Source organism: Ptychodera flava, chromosome 6 (genome assembly GCF_041260155.1).
Source record: "Ptychodera flava strain L36383 chromosome 6, AS_Pfla_20210202, whole genome shotgun sequence".
In the NCBI taxonomy this organism is placed as follows: domain Eukaryota; kingdom Metazoa; phylum Hemichordata; class Enteropneusta; family Ptychoderidae; genus Ptychodera; species Ptychodera flava.
This window is the reverse complement of record NC_091933.1, coordinates 619,698-637,770: the sequence shown is the minus strand read 5'-3', so window position 1 is coordinate 637,770 and position 18,073 is coordinate 619,698. Positions and strand designations below refer to the sequence as shown.

The 18,073-nt window shown below is 39.1% G+C and overlaps 1 protein-coding gene across 4 annotated transcripts in view; it reads right to left on the bottom strand.

Moving 5' to 3' along the window:
• Positions 1-18,073, bottom strand: part of LOC139134529 (protein MCM10 homolog) — a 90,951-nt gene that overhangs the window by 7,349 nt on the left and 65,529 nt on the right. For all 4 annotated transcript variants that reach the window (XM_070701391.1, XM_070701394.1, XM_070701392.1 and 1 more), the window contains 4 exons: positions 17,723-17,896; positions 6,454-6,527; positions 721-971; positions 32-179 (listed from right to left, as the gene is read on the bottom strand). In XM_070701391.1, coding sequence (XP_070557492.1) covers positions 32-179; positions 721-971; positions 6,454-6,527; positions 17,723-17,896 — 647 coding nt within the window. The remainder of the gene's footprint in view (positions 1-31; positions 180-720; positions 972-6,453; positions 6,528-17,722; positions 17,897-18,073) is intronic.

The following is an 18,073-nucleotide window of genomic DNA, read 5'->3' as shown; positions in this document are numbered from 1 at the left end:
CTTCAATTTTAATTCTACAAATTGTCCATACCTTGATGAGGTGAATCTTGTATGTTATCTGCAACTCTTTTTTGAATCTGTTCTTGGGTCTTAGTATCTAATTTCCTAGATTTCTCAGCTGCATTGGGATCCTGTTTTTTCAGAGGTCCTTTGGCTGTTACTATGGCTACTGCTTTCCTCTGTGTGTAAAACAGAACACAGGTTAGCATTTTCTTGCTGAGACGGCAACCTACACCTCATTTGTGTTAAAATGTGATGTTATTCAATTTTTGTTGACATGTGTAAGGGTACAGCTATGTTGTCAAACTTTACCATGAAAATATAACAGATGCAACAAATCAAAATAAATCAGGTTACATGAGATATCAAAGGCAAACCAGTCACCTAAATCCAATCTAGTCAACAACAAAATGTCAGCCATCGTGTGTTGTGCATTCAAGTAAATGGCATCATGCTTGTTTCTGGTATGATAACGATGTTAAGGTTTTGTACTTTTCTGTGGGGTGCCATTATACGAGTGCAGCACCCATTTATTATTTAACCTGTTAAAACATATAGTCATGGTCCAAATCAGCAAGCAGTGATACTTCTATACATTTCATTCAGTTAGCACATTTACATGAACCAACATTGTTTTGAAAATATAATCATGAAAATAAATTCATAAAACTCTCAACAATTGTGACTTTAATGTAATACTGCATTCACTTGAACTTTTACCTTTGCTATATTTGCAGACAAAGATTTCTTAGACTGTGACAATGGTGTTCCAAAATCAAGATAGAGATCCTGTCCTCTCTGCAAACCTCTGCCTAACATTGGTCCTTTACTTTCACTCTCACACTGCTCTGATCCAGAAGATGCAGACAGCTTCCTCTTACGTGCCTGCTGCTGTTCATGCATTCTCTTCCGCTGCATTTTCAAGAGGTCAGAGGCTGTGATTGTTTCAACCAGTCCCTTTTTAACTTTGTCTGTTAAAAAACAACAGAACTGTTTACAGTCAGTTCAGTATTCACATTGATGCTATCAGAAGACTTTTGCCTAGACTCATACCTTGACTCAAAAACACATGTAAGTTAATCAAACGCTGTCTGTGTCAAGTTCATCAACTTTGCATCTTGCAGTCACTCTGATACACAAAGCCATTCCTTTGGTATAAAAGGCAGCTTAACTTCAGTGGGTTCATTGTTTTGGATGACTGACACATGGAAGTAACGTGAGCATCTGCTCCAAAAAACTGGCATAAATCTTTTCCACGCAGATAAATATAGCTCTGTGCCACCACAGTACCTTTCGTGAATACTTTGGACATAGCGTTGCCAGCGAAATACTGTCTATTTTATAGTTTCAAGTGAGTTATTGATGAAAAGTTCATTTCTGTACACAGTCAGTGGCGTTGACAACATAGCCGTGGACCATTTCAAACTGCTGTAAATCACAAAGTGACGTGCAGAAGGTGCTAATGATAAAACATTTGCTGTGTACGCCGGATCAGCTACGATATACACAATGCAACAGAATCCTCAAATAAACAACATTCAATCGATACAAACCTGAAAACAGGTGAATGCATACTGCACTACCGCGATTTTGTTACAAAAGTTTTTTTTCATATTTTTATGAGACTGTACACGTGACAATTTGCATGAGATAGAACATAAGTATGTGTGTGTACTCGCCTCCATGCCTACACTATGTCATAAGCTCTCTTCAACCCGGTAGTGTGCGATCACTGGAACCCAACAATATCACTATTACATCAGTGAAATGCTGATGTCCGAAAGAAGCAGAACCCTACCTTCATCGGTATATTTATTCTTTTTTATCCCAAAAATGTGGCTTTTTATGGTTAATGTTATGAAGGCCCACTGAAAGATTCCCACCTGTGATCGCCTTCGATATAATATACACAAACCACGGCATGTTGATGATTGATCGTGACCGGTGGAACGAAACTGACCGCACTGTTCATCTCATCTAAGCTCATCTCATCGTGACTGTGATCCATAGGCTCTATGAATTTTTTGAGGCAACATTCTCATACAGCAGTGTCTTACAACATTTGAAATACTGCTTGGACTGAAACCTAAACGCATTGTTGATTGACGTCTTCAAGAGACACCAGCAGTGTCAGGTCTGAGCAGTGTATATTTGTATTCAAATAAAACTGTCTGGATTAGGATTTCCTGCAAAAGTGAGTTCTTATCTAAGCTGATAGCAGCTACAGCATGATGTCAACATTGATTTGCATTCATTATTCATTGCCACTCCTGGACCCTGGGATCGCAAGCGATGGGTTTAACTTCTCTTACTAATTGCCACAACATTTATTGTAAGAGAAATAAACATTCAGCTGGATCATGGGAAATGTATACATGACACTATACTGGATAGTATAACAAAGTGATTAACCCTGACAGGTGTATTATTTCCTAATCTGCCAAGTCAGTAAACAGCGGTATTGAGCCAAAACCTATAAGAATTTTCACCTACTTGGCATTGTATGTTGTAGCAGTAAAATCAGGTTTACAGTATTTATGTTTTCAGAGGCCTTCAACTGTTCAAGTCAAGAATGCACCATAAGTGATATTTATGCCTCACCGGTTTTAACACACTATGGTGAAATACGATATTGGCAGAATAAAAATTAAACATCATTTTACAATATTTCTTGACTGCAAATTCCAAAAATGGTTTCTGATATGTGATTATCAATAATTTGAACTGATATTGTTAAATGCAGGTGTGGGTATAAAAGGCCCCCTAACTCATTGGAAATTCAATATAGCGTTTCACAATTAACAAGGAGGTATACCACTCTGTGAAAACTGAACGAGATAGTCTCAAGCAAAACTTACAGACACACCATGAACATATCTTGTTTCATAAACACCTGGACCACACAAGTATCTGCAAATTTTTACATAGGTTTCTAAATAAGTACAAAGATTTGGGTGAAAGCCACCTTCAGAACAAAAAGAATGGCCCTAGGCCCACGCAACTGTCAATCATAAGCTTGAAAAAACATGTAAACAGTATTGTTTATTTGCATGAAAGGCGGGTACACTTATTTCATTTTCGTAGACTATAGACTCTGAGTAGAGTCTATAGCTTGTTTAGACACCAAAAAACCCCCAAAAAACATCAAAATTATTATACTCAACCGAGTAAACCAATGTTTTTACATTTTCCCTAAAATATTGCTGGTCCTGAAAATGGTTGTATGGTTTTTGCAAGTGATTTTGCACATGGCAGTGATCACGCTAGATTTTTTTACTCTGCGTACATTGCACGCATCATGCCATTGAAAATGCGTAGAAGTAAAATTTCATGCGTAACGTAAAAAATAGTTTATCTCAATACACACTGTAACAAAATAAAGTACAGTGTACAGGCTATAGTCACTCACGTTGGCTGAAGTGTTTCCGTGTTCATTTAAAATTTGCGGCGATCTTTCTTTTCACGATACAAGGCGATTGCGCGTCCAAAGTTGAAATGCTCTGTACTGCCACCATGCACTGATATTAGCATGAGGTCATCAACGTGTTTTTCATTCAGACGAGATCGTCGTGAGTTTTTTATTCGGTTTTGAGTTGAAAACCCACGCTCACATGGCACACTAGTTACTGGAACAACTAGTGCAGCTGAAGCCAGTGACGCAAACGCTGGGTACACGTCACGGTATTCCGTTATTAGTAACCTGCAGGTTTCATCAAACTTTGGGTGTCCGTGCCCGCGTAAGGTAAACTTCATTTGCCGGAAGTTCTGACGCAAAGAATCAACATCGATGAGCGGGTCGCCGACATGCTCGTTGCCAAAAAAATCGGCCAGTACTTGTAAGGATTCAACGCCATGTTCATCAAGCAATCTGTCGACTCTGGGATATTTGCTGGCATTCAATACCGCGTCGAAGCTTGCCAATAAAGACAGGTCTTCATCGGGAAAGCGACCGCGTAAATTGTCAATGAGATGTTGAATGAACTTGACCCGTGTTGTCGCATGAGCATTGATATTTACCTGCGCGCAGTAACTTAGCGAAATTCCTAAATACGTCTTCGCCGCAGCATCAAAATTTCCAATGAATTCCCTTTCGCTGTCACCGCTCAATTCTGTGTCTCGAAGTCGTTTAAACTCTCTTACGGTGGATTCGACCATAGGACAAATAGTTGACAAGTTGACGTCCTCTCGCTGAAATATGAGATTGAGTCTGTCAACAATGGGCAATACATCCCGGAGCATTTTCATAGTCGCAACAAATGAAAATGTTTGAATTATTAGCTGCAGGCCTTCAGCTTTGGCGTTTTTTCGGGCCGATTCTTCTCCAAGTTCCAGACACAAAATATTCCAGGTTTTGTCTAAACTAGAAACACATCGTGACAAGGAAAGCCATCATACTGTACATGGCTCCTTGAGACTCGTAAAATCGTCGTCAGACATGGCTTCAGTAAGTTCGCGTAATTGACCATATCGCGCTGCCGAATGTTGAAAGAAATGAAATATACTGTTTGCCGTATCCCGAAAGTCCCGAGCTTTGTTGGTTTGTTTAGCTGCACCCGAGGCTGCTAGTGCATCATGGGCCAGTGGCTAGAGCAGTGGACTCACGATCAAAGGATGGTGAGTTCGAGCCCCGGCATGGCTATGGTGTTGTGTCCTTGAGCAAGGCACTTTATTCCTCATTGCTTCTCCCCACCCAGGAGTGATGGGTACCTGGTAGGACAGTGGTTGTAATGTGTGCGTTTAGCTCTGCTGCGCTTATTGGCTGCACATGTGAGCTGTTGTTTGCTCCCCAGGGAGTTGAGTGGTATCATATTAGGTCCAGTGACCAGGGGTAATAATAATTGTAAAGCGCCTTGATCACATGACTTTGTGGATATGAGCGCTATATAAGAACCCATTATTATACGGTGAGCGACACAATGTACGTGAATACAGAAAGGAGATGTCTGCTTCAAACGCACGCCAACGCCGCTGAGTCGTCCCATCATCACGCTCGTGCCGTCGGAGCCTAGGCCTACAAACCGCCTCGCTTCAATGCCTTTTTCGTTCATAACTTCTTCAATCTTATTAAATATTGTCTCGGCATCATCACTCTGCACTGTGTAATTTCCTCCAAAAATAGTTTCGGCTTTTCCGTTCTTATTCAACACTCTGAAGAATACAATCAATTTCTTGAACACAGTGATGTTCACAGTTTCATCTACGAGCATTCCGACATATGGACTTTTCTGTATTTTGACTTTTATATCCACGCATATTGTGTCTGCGATTGCGGCCTGCATTTCGGTGACGTTTGAGTGGTGTGTTGGAATTGCACAATCTTTGGACGTGAAAGCTTGGCAGCCGTTTTCTTGCTGTAAGCGAATAAGTCCCTCGTAAACGTCATTAGGCAACTCCTGCTTGGATAAAAAATATACTGTGCGGAATATAGCTCTACGAGTTTCCTCTGACTGTCTTTTGCTGGCTTGAACGGCAGAGTGAAGTAGATTCTGACTACTCCTTTCACTATATATCGCTCTCCTATGTCCGGGGCTGTCCAAGTGTCGTTTTAGGGCAGATTTTTGTAGGTCTCCACAACCTTTGGTAAAAGCATTGTTTTCGCCCCGTTTTTCACACAGTTTACAAAACATTACGGTGTTACTTTTGCCTTTTGTGTTTTCGGCCCGTAACCAAGTAAATTCAATCTCCCAATCTGCCCTGTATATTTTCTGCCTAGCGATCTTAGACCTCTTCTCTGGATGAGTTTTTTCGCTTTCAGTACTGTCCCGCATTTCAACATCGGCATTGCCCAAAACATCACTCGACGTGGAGGCCTCCGCAGGATCCATTTTATCAGACGACCTACCAGAGCAGTCTGTTGTGCTGCTGTCGGCCTGGGGAGGTTGATGGCCATCACTTTCCCTGGCTCGCTTACCAGAAATATCAGAAAAGTATTGGGAAATTTGACGCTGCATGTTGTACAACTACAAGCTATACGCAACTGATGCTGCTCTCGGGTTAATCTGCCATGTGCCGTTGGAACAATGCGCCACTTCAGTAATTTTTGATACAATGTTTCACAAAATGCAAATTTTCAAGTCCATTGCACGTGTTTGCCCTGTTCATGAAAGTTATATGAATAGCGTTGCTACACGACATCTCCAAGTGACAGTCCTGTCAAGTTTTGCGCCCTGTCTAGTGTCTCCAAAGTTAGTCAAAACAACTAACAGGGTGATGGCAGGGTGGTCGCTTAGCGACAGTGTAACTGATAAGCTTCATTAAAATTGTGCGTACACGTGTACGCATGCCGCTAGTAATTTTGTGTAATTTTTTTTTCTATGCGTAATATACGCATGTATTTGCGTTAACGCGATCTCTGCACATGGAGGTTGCCAGACACCGGATGCCGCACCAACACATCAACCTACTAGATAAGCTCCGCATTGCTGACACTGAAGCTAAAAATGAGGAACATACCTTCCTGTTCAACTTTTTTCATGTGTCTTAAGAGGTTCTGAGATCCTAAGGTTGGTGTGACCAATCTGTTTTGGCTGAAACAAGAAAATATTACAGTATTAGCTTAAATAAATCATATTGATCACAGCCATATCATCAAGTCAACACAATCTGTCCAATTGATTGCATCATTCTTTCTATTGAGATACTTTGGTAGTGTTGAATTGCATAAGTTTATCTACTATTAGTTTATTAGTTTTTACTTTCATTGGCTTTCTTATCAAAGAAACATCTGTGAATAAAGAGACAAGGCGGAACAAAGCACCGGGTCATAGGGGTCTGGTCTAATAAAAATAATCACTAGGTCATAGGGGTCTGGTCTAATAAAGGTAACCACTGGGTCAAAGGGGTCTGGCTTAATAAAGATAACCACTGGGTCATAGGGGTCTGGCTTAATAAAGATAACCACTGGGTCATAGGGGTCTGGCTTAATAAAGATAACCACTGGGTCATAGGGGTCTGGCTTGATAAAGATAACCACTGGGTCATAGGGGTCTGGCTTAATAAAGATAACCACTGGGTCATAGGGGTCTGGCTTGATAAAGATAACCACTGGGCCATAGGGGTCTGGCTTTAAGATAACCACTGGGTCATAGGGGTCTGGCTTAATAAAGATAATCACTGGGTCATAGGGGTCTGGCTTAATAAAGATAATCACTGGGTCATAGAGGTCTGGCTTAATAAAGATAATCACTGGGTCATAGGGGTCTGGCTTAATAAAGACAAGTCATCGTTGGTGACACAGTCCCCACTTGTTAATGGGTACTTTGATTACAGGTCCTCAGAGAGGATAGAGTCCTCTTCATTAGGTCTGTGATAAAAATACTTTTGAATAAATTCGCTTGATACATGTCTGAGTCGTAGTTCAAGACATGAAAAAATCGTAATAAAATTGCCACAAGGTGGCCATGTTGGATCATATCACAAAACAAATGAATTTGCATATGTATGACATAGGTCAATGTCCTTGTACCAACTTGGATTAAAATCGGTTGAGATATGCCTGAGTTATGGCTTTGTACATGAAAAAAATCATAACAAAATGGCCGCACAGCAGCCATATTGGATTGTATCACAAAACAAATTAAGGTGCATATATATGACATTGGTCAATGTCCTTGTACCAACTTTGAATAAATTCGCTTGATACATGTCTGAGTTATGGTTCTGGACATGAGAAAACGTAAAAATACCGTCAATGACGCTGTACCTTCTCTAATGTGTGGCCAGGTCAGGTAATTGGTTGTTGGCATGGAGTTGTTGGTAAATAGTTGATGATGTAGGGGCATGAGGTGGGATATGGACCCAAAGAACCCAAAAGATGATTAAATACATCAATCAAAAAAATTCTAAGCCACAGTATAAACTGCCTAAAGATAGTTCAATGTGGAAAAAAGTTAAATAATTCAGAAATAAGAATTAAGGTGGTTGGAAAGGCTAGAGCGTCAGTTATAAATTTCAACAAAACTATTAAAATATAAAAGTAGTCAACATTCTCTGTGGAATAAAAAAAACTAGACATTTGGGCACAAAGGCATTGCAGAGTTAAAACTTCTGAAAAACTGACCAAATAAGAAGAAGTTGGGGAGTCCTTAGTGTATTAACTATGGTAGAGGTCCCCTAGCTTTTAATAAAATGTTTGAAAAGGGAAAGTCAATATTTGCTATTTTTCAGGAAAGTTTGACAAGGCGGTGCTGGCATTCAGAGTGAGTGACTGCTATTGTAAATGCATTTTTAGATTCTTTGGGTGTCAAAGAGGTGTCAAAAGTGAGATTAACCAAAAAAACTGCTCTATGACTTCAAACGAGGGGTGCAAATATGGCTTGTTTTCAACATTTTTGACAGAATAACAGTTTTCCTACATAATTGTATACCAATTTAATCCAACTTTGAAATGAGATATTGACATGGAATTTTTACAGCCTATTAACAAGGTTACAGATAAGATTTGTACGGCACAATTTTCCTGTATTTGAAGTACTTTTTGAAAAATCACATTTTGAAATTTGAAAGAATTTTTAATAATTTTTTGATATATAAACCTATGTAAAATCATAAAAACAAATTTTATTTACAAATCCTGCCGTACAAATCTTACAATAAATAGTGTCAACATATTTATAACTAATTTGGTAATATTAATACTATCCAATTATTATTAAATTAAAATATGTAAAAAAAATATGAAAAACTAAATTTTAATATTTACTGGTGTCATATTTCAAAATCATGGCCGCAAATATACAATTTTTATATTCTTCGGAGAAAGTAATAACAAAGAGACTTATCCTGAAAATTTGAACTAAATATCTTGATTCTAACACTTGAAACTTGACATTAACTCTGAGAAAAGAATTGGTGCAAAAATAGCCTTTCCAACCACCTTAACAGTCCAAAATAGTAATGACGCACTTCCCTACTGACCTGAGTGCATGTGATATACACAACCTGGCATCTGTAAATTAAATGTATACCAAATGATCATTTTAAGTCACTTTTAACTGTTTTTAATGTCCTGTGGAAATGATGAAAAACGCTTATCTGGTCTTGTGTTTGTAAAACCTCATGGCTGATAATTGTCATAGTATTGAAAAAAAATTGAAAGTGAAGAAATTACTGTTTTTAATAGGCATATTTTCCTTGAAATACATGACCGTGTAAAGAATATATGCTAAAAATGTTTAAGAGTAAATTTCTTTTCAAATAAATAATTTAATCTGTGACCAAAGGATTTTTATTCTTTGAGTTTACAAATTCACACATTGCAATCTGTTCAATCTTGTGCAGTGCAAAATTTATAAAATGACTGAAAAACAAAAAAAATTGGCAGAATTACTGTCTTTGTGATGTTAAATTATGGGTTGACATCACGATAATTGTTAATCTGTTCGAAGTACTACTATACTTTAATTAAAAAAAGAAAAGTTTATGCAGAAACGGTAACATATATTGTCAGCAATGTAGTGTTAATTTTGACTTTACATCAAAATATGCCTTTGCCGGATACCAAATATATAGGGGGAAATATTAAAATCAGCCATGTTCAGCAAAATCCACACAACAGCATTGATCCTTTTCTAATTTGATTTGATTTGCTTATGTTATCCTTGTATGACAGTCAGTACAATATGGAACTTGAACACAACACAGTGAATAAGTATGCTGTAAATGAAATGGTGTGGCTGCATCCACATGCAGCAATAGGAGTGCCTTTGTCTCTCACCCCTCATTTCCAACCTGTCCCATCCCTGAAAAAATAGTTTGGTCTTATATTTATAATGTTAATAATTTCTGTATTTCTTAAAATGTGCGCATCTCAAAAACTTTTGATCATAAACATTTTCATTGTTTTTTATAGCTGACCAATCAGTTAACCTGTTTATTTTGAATATTTGCACATTTTTCCTCAGTATTTGACATTTTCTGAATACCTTCTTATTCAGTTTGTCATTTTCTAAAAGTTTAAATGCTCCATTGTGTGGTCAAGCTTTCCACAAGCATCAAATGTGGTACTTCATATAGGAGGGTCTGCCTCTAGAGGGCAGGAATCATGAACACTCCTGTGTTTGTTGGTTAATTCCTCCACGTAAACTTCTGATTGTACTGTAAACATTGAACATGGCCAACGTCCGATTTTCCTGTCTAAAACTTTCACTCATTTTCGTTCATATGGCTCTGAAACTCCAGGAAACGATTGGGAAGAAAGAGTTATCTTGAAATATTGAGGTACTCGCCGATATTTTGCAAAATTAAATGAGAAAAAATGCAAGGAAAATGCTGACAGGCTTACACAATGACCGTTTTCAGACTCAGAGGCATATGATCATCTGCAGTTTATGCAACAGGCCCATATCACGTGAGGCCATGAGGGGATATCCACGTAACTCAGTACCAAACACTAGCACACACAGAGTGAGCAAACACAAAGTGAGTACCCCTAACGTCAGCTCAGTAGTCTGTAATAGATCGTAGTCAACTAAGAAACCTTGGAGAAATGCTTAACACTGTGGCTATGCCGCTAAGTCCCTTTTGATTTTTGTCACAGCTCAAAATCGTTCTCCTACACCTCAACCTGAGCCATAAACACCCCCACCAGTTTATGATATGACCCATCACAATAGCATGACGTCAACGGATCTTGACAGACGGAAGTCTTGACAGACGGACGAAGTTGACACCAGCATACTGGTTTTCAACTCTAATACCTTCTCTGTCTATAAATAGACACGAGAAGGTAATAAAATGGCCACACAGCGGCCATATTGGATCGTATCACAAAACAAATCAATGTGCATAGCTATGACATTGGTCAATGTCCTTGTACCAAGTTTGAATAAAATCTGTTGAAACATGCCTGAGTAATGATTCTGTACATGAAAAAATCATAATAAAATGGCCGCCTGGCGGCCATATTGGATTGCATCACAAAACAAATTGACGTGCATATGTATGACATAGGTCAATGTCCTTGTACCAAGTTTGAATAAAATCGGTTGAGATATGCCTGAGTTATGGCTCTGTACATGAAAAAATCGTAACAAAATGGCCGCCTGGCGGCCATATTGGATCATATCACCAAACATGGGGCCCGGGGGCACCGACGTCCTTTGTGCCTCCTTACTGTTTATTATTTGCCATAAATGTGAAATCTGGCAAAAAGTCAAATTGTTTGGACATAAATGAAAGTTAATGTCAAAGTGAATCAAGAATAAGAGATGGAACTCAATAGGATCAACAATATCTAAAACAGGAAACGGTGAACTTATATGATACAGAAGGGGAGAAAATTTAGCCACAAACTATTGTAATATAATGGACAATGGCTAATCTAAACCAAATTACTTAAACTGGATTGTTGGCATTGATTACACATGTATTTATTGTCCATCAAATAGAAAATAAATTTGGGCCATTGACTAAAAAACATTTGCTTGTTACACTCACCACACTTGTACTTAGTATTTGGAGTGTACACCTATCTACAATACAATGATAAAAAGTTTGGACTCTGAAGGTCAACAGTGCATCTTTAATGTATGAGACTAAATAAGCTTACCCCTCAAGTATGTATAGGCCAAAAACAATATTCAATTTTGAATTATGTAGTGCAGGGAAGGACATAGAATATGGTGAAAAGCAAACATATGGAAATGTTGTTTTACAGTCATGAGTATCTAGTGTGTGCCGAGAGACATATTAAAATTGGACAGTATCATCCTGACCAGAGTTTGTCTGAGTGGTTGTTTCCTTCTGAATTTCTGACACGGTGATAGGTACAAAATATTATGTTATTCACCATAGTTAAGCAACATAGCTTGCATTTTGTTCACAGTAAAACTGAGTTTTACATGTAAGATAACTTTCTCATAAACTGTAAATTCTGGCTTGTGGCAGCTCAAACGTCGCAATAGGGCTGTTCACAGTTTACGTCACTGTTCTCTCATTAATATGCAAAAATAAATATTTGTCCGCATTTTTAGATTACGCTTTTGAAAATTACGCATGCAAGAACGACGAAAATACATCTCAGTGGGTGACTGCTAGTGTAACAATGAATACTAAAAAACATAATCACGACTCAGAGTACTAGCTGCAAAAACAGCCACGCATGCAACATTGATAAAATTTGTCCGCGATTTCACGCTGCGTGTCCGATGTCGCGCGCGTACAGCTATATTTAGTAACAAACCTGTAACCGTGAACAGCGCTATACTACATTTTTTGATATGATATGGAGTGACTTGCACACATATGCAATATGCAGTGACAGTCGATATATTCATAGTAAGAGTCTACTACATTCAAGCATAGTGATGTTGACAACTACATGCATGCCAGTGCACGATTTCAAAGTAGCCAGGAGGAAATTCTAATAGTCTTTTAGTGGAAATAGGCCCTATAGGTATTAAACCACAGTGAAACAAACAACATTAGTTATCGTGACCTTGCTAAAGTGCAATCTCGGATCATGTATGATCTGATGATCATGCCAAATTACCATGTCGGATTATGCCGTGATTCTGAAGTGCGCGTAAATCGGTCAACATAAGCACACATAGACTCTCGCCAGTCGCTTGTAGGTACTGCTTGGTCTCGCGTAGCTTTCGGTATTTATACAAGCTCATGCCTTCGGCACTCGACCTTGCGCCTTCGGCGCTCGATCGCCTACGTTGGATTACTACCGCAAGTGACTCCGGATCCGGTCAAAAGAAGGCACGAGGACTGTCGACAGTCTAAAGCACACACTGTCTTCAACAATGATGCTTCGGCGCTCGATCGCCTACGTTGGATTACTACTGCAAGTGACTCCGGATCCGGTCAAAAGAAGGCACGAGGACTGTCGACAGTCTAAAGCACACACTGTCTTCAACAATGATGTCAAAATCAATGCACAACTGTTGAAATTACCCAAAATAAGCAACAGAAAACTTAAAGTTATCGCTGTGTCGAAAGGACAGTACATCAACATAAAACGATGCTAGTTTGTTATGACATGGAGGTAGAAGGACAGAGCGAATTCTATCGCTCTCACCCAGCTATTACTAACGGGCCGCCGGTGGGATTGCCTCGCTAAAGCAATAGATTCGCCGGTAACGAAGAAGCGTTTCGTGCCAAAAAAATACATGACAGCAACAAAAATACAATCACCGTGAACTTCATATTTACAAAACATCATCAAATAAATGCTAAAAGCTTCAAAACGTCAAAATTCGCACAAGACCGAGAAACAAGACAGCGTCGGTTTGATTTTTCAAAGTCCTTGCCAGGAGCTGGTCCTTGGCAAAACAACGCTAACTTGTTATATGCGCATGCGCATATTAAGGAGAGACCCATTTGATTTCGGGGGGGGGGGGGGGTATGCAGGAAGTGGGTATGGGAACTTTTTTGTCAGAGAGACAGCATTTTTAATTTCAACTGTCACACCTGCATCAATTTTTTTATCAAATGGAGTAGCAGTGCAATTTTTCAAATTTAAGCCAGTGTTTCACATATCACAGGATGGTTTTATATATTCATTTCACATTCCAACGAATGAAAACAAAATGGAAAGTCTAGTATATATACAACTTTAAATTATAGAACACTTTTTTGGCAAATCAACAGTGATCAGTACTATACCTGCTTTTCTTTATAATAGTCAATTCCTTTTAAGTTCTCAGGGGAGATGTTATCTTTTGTGGTCAGAGAAACAAGGCTCACACATTGTATTTCATTATATTTGTTGTTCCTCAATTTTTCTTTGACAACTTGTAATCTTTCTAACATATTTATGTTGAGAGAATAATATATTGGTTTTTACACTAGTTTATTGACTCCTGTCTTGTGTTTTCAATTTTCACTATGTACAGAAGTCAAATAGTCCCATCTAGATATTGCCTGTACCATTGAGATATTGCAACAGAAATCCAGAAATATGATTTCTTGGGTCAGAAAAGGGAAGGAAAACATCGAGTGCACTGAGGTGTAAAGTAGTGAATGCTTATATCATAAGTGCTCGGAAAAAAAAACACATGAGAATTGCTTGTGGTAAAAACATTTGCGCTGCCTATGGCAGCATGCTAGCAAAGAACACATGAGAATGAATTTCCAAAATTTTGCTCATTTCAACTGCATTATGACAATTCCTTTTTTATTTATTTCTGTCTGTTATGAGAATTTTTTTTCTCAAGCCATTACAGGCTTATTTTTTTCTTTTATTTCACCTGGTGACAATTTTTTTTCTCAAAATCCTCCATACCCCCCCCACAAATCAAGTGGTTCTCCCCTAAGTGAGTCCCTGACCTATGCGGCCGCGGGCCAGTGGATTACTTCCTCAGTAGAACTGATATGCCTGCCGGTACCATCATTCTTCAGTCGATCAAAGGCGCCTTTCGTACCAAAAAATACACGACAGCCGCAAAAGTGCATCACTGTCAACGTCATAACTATAGAATATATTGAAATGCACAGTGAAACGTTCACAAAGTAAAAAAATGTGCCGACACGAGAAACAAGATGGCGTCCGATTCGATTCTCAACTCAGATTTTGTCCTAGAGTTGTGCGCATGCGCAGACGGTAGCTTTAACGAAAGCGAGTCAAAATCAAGTAAATATAAAATAAAAATGGATAAAAATATTGTTTAAAAATAATACAAGGCATGTATCACCAAATTTGAACATTTCTGACGGCATTTCAACTATACGAACACCCATGCCAAATATCACAATAATCAAATCAGTGGTTTTGAGGAAAAATTGAAAATAGTGGTTTTCACAAAAAAGCTAAAAAAGTGACTTTAAAATGATTCAATCAAAAAAAGAAAAAAGACCGTTTGAGATACATGCCAAAGTGACCACCAGACCAAATTTCAGAAAAAGTTACTGAAGCGTTTCTGAGATACCTGCGTCCACAGCATACGGCCCACTGTATGCAACAACAGAGGCCGCGTCATCACATTAGTACTTTGGGCCAAAGGCCCAAAGGACTAAAAAATTGACATGCATATCTATGACATTGGTCAATGTCCTTGTACCAACTTTGAATAAAATCAGTTGAAACATGCCTGAGTTATGGCTCTGTACATGAAAAAATCATAATAAAATGGCCGCCTGGCAGCCATATTTGATCGTACCACAAAACAAATCGACGTGCATCTGTATGACATATGAAGTAATCCTTGTACCAGGTTTTAATGAAATCGCTCCAGGCATCTCTGAGATATCTGCGTGAACGGACGGACGCACGCACGCACGGACGCACGCACTGACGCACGCACGCACACACGGACATGACCAAACCTATAAGTCCCCCCTGACGATGTCCGTGGGGACTAATAACCACTTGGTCATAGGGGTCAGGTCTAATAAAGATAACCACTGGGTCATAGGGGTCTGGCTTAATAAAGATAACCTCTGGGTCATAGGGGTCTAGCTTAATATAGATAACCACTAGGTAATAGGGGTCTGGCTCAATAAAGACAAGTCATCGTTGATGACACAGTCCCCGATTCAATCTCCGTACAGAGATTGTAGCCATGGAAAATTATAACGTTGTTGGGGAGTCTCAGCAGTAGCCACACTAATCTCTGCCACAGGCGACGGTTTTCACCAACTTTTTGGGTATTGTGCGTTTTCCATGAAATACATTTTCTGTCTTTTTTATATATAATACTTCGAACCAAAAAAAATTAGATAAATGAATAGTACACTAGTTTCAATATCGATCCTCGATTCTGTGAACACTTGCAAAACATAGACCTTGCTCTAGGTTACAGGGATGTAAAGTGATGATTCAAAATGTATGCCCCAACGGCTGTCAGCTTTGCAGATGCGATTGCCAAAGTTTTAGCAGATTATTATTATTTTTATTAGTGTATTACTGTATTATTTTTACCAGTGTGGGGAAAGTGCAATCTCTAGCTGGATTGCTCCTATCTGTTTACTATTTCCGCCACGTTTATTTAGCCCGTTGGGTGCGCGCAGAACTGAAAGAAGTCCAAGTTTGGAATATTTAAATTTGCCTGCAGCAGAGATTGGTGGGGGCGTGAGGTCAATGACTCGGAGACCCTCTAGCTTGGTTCGAATTATCCACGTCGCGCTGCTGCCCCACTGCGCTTCAATCTCTGTGTGGAGATTGTCCCCGCTTGTCCATTTTGTTATAATCTTTGGTGTCTAGGTAGCTGTGGTCTAGGTAGCTGTGGAATGACATTGATGCAACGGGTGCATCAGGCCTGTGACTTGCATAATAAAGTAATCTGAGGAACGTTCAATAAAATTGACCCATCTCTGCCGGTAATGACCATTGAAGGAACTTTTGATTACATCACACATAACGATGCCCTCACTGCCTCTAGTGTCATGATGGCACATACTGAACACATGGTTTGGTGGAATTTTAGAAATGGTATGGGATCGGGTATGTTGTTGTAATCAGCCATTTCGGATCATATAATGAAACAAATTAATGTGCACAAGAATGCAGCCATATCACGTTTAAACAAAATCAGTCCATCGAAGGACAGTGACCTATGTTTATGTTTCAAAGACATAAAAAAATCACACCAAAATTGAAATCAAATGGCTGTCTATTGACCATATGGGTCATAGCACAAAATTAGTAGACATGCATATGTATGCCATAGTACTTTATCTTTGTACCAAGTCTCAACAACATTGGATAAGGAATATTTGCATATGATTAAGCCTCAAAGACATGAAGAAATCCAAAAATGACCATCTGGCAGCGATATTGGGGAAAAATGACAATCTGGCAACCATATTGGAACATGTCACGAAGTACATTGACATGTATATGAATGCCATAGTGCATGATCTTTGTGCCAAGCTTGGACAAAATGGGTGTAATGACCTTTGAATTAAGCTTCAAAGACATGCAAAATTCCAACAAAATGGCAGCTGTGCAGCCATATTGGCTCCTATGGCAAGGTTAATTGATATATGCATGTATGCCATAGTTCTTTACCTTTGTGCCATGTTTGAACAAAATCGGTTCAAGGATGTTTGAGTTATGGTTCAAAGACATGAAAAATTGCAAAAATATGGCCACCTTGTGGCCATATTGGATCGTATCGCAATATATTTCTACATGCATATGTAGGCCATAGTGTTATGCCTTTGTGCCAAGTTTGAACAGAATCTGTTCAAGGATGTTTGAGTTATGGGTTCAAAGACATGAAAAATCCCAAAAATATGGCCACCTTGCGGCCATATTGGATCGTATCGCAAACTAAATCGATGTGCATCTGTAGGTCATAGTGCTATACCTTTGTGCCAAGTTTGAACAAAATTAGTTCAGCAGTGTCTGAGAAATGGCTGCGGATGGACGGACGGATGGACGGACAGACGGGACCCAATCTATAAGTCCCCGCCGGACTTCGTCCGCAGGGACTAATAACGTCTGGGTCACAGGGGTCTGGCTCAATAAAGATAACCACTGGGTCATAGGGATCTGGCGTAAAAAAATAATCACTGGGTCAAAGGGGTCTGGCTTAATAAAGATAACCACTGGGTCATAGAGGTCTGGCTTAATAAAGATAACCACTGGGTCATAGGGGTCTGGCTTAACCCTTTCAGGCCTGACTTTCTGGTAACTTACCAGAGCTACCCCTATAGGGGTTTAGGCCTGAAAGGGTTAATAAAGATAACCACTGGGTCATAGGAGTCAAGCTTAATAAATATGCCCTCTGGTCATAGGGGTCTGGCTTGATAAAGAGGTAAATTCTTCACTTACAATTCTTCATTTCCATTTGCTATGCTAAGAAAGTCGGCAGCTTCTTTAGTTGATAGACTGTTCATCTTCATCATGTTGACTCTGTCACAGTCTTGTAGTTGCTTTGCCTTTGCTAAATTTAAAGTTTTCAAATTGTTTTTGTCTTTTACATTGCTGCTCTTTTTACTTGTAGATCTGGGTAGGACAAAATTATAGATCATGTCAAAAACATACAATAACTTGATGACTGTTTGGCCTAGTGAACACTAGAAAAAATTAAAGCTGCAAGCAGTATTGCCAGGGCTCAAGCAGGAGCAGGGATTGAGGTACACAAAAGAACACCACCAATGATAATATGAGTAAAATTTCGGT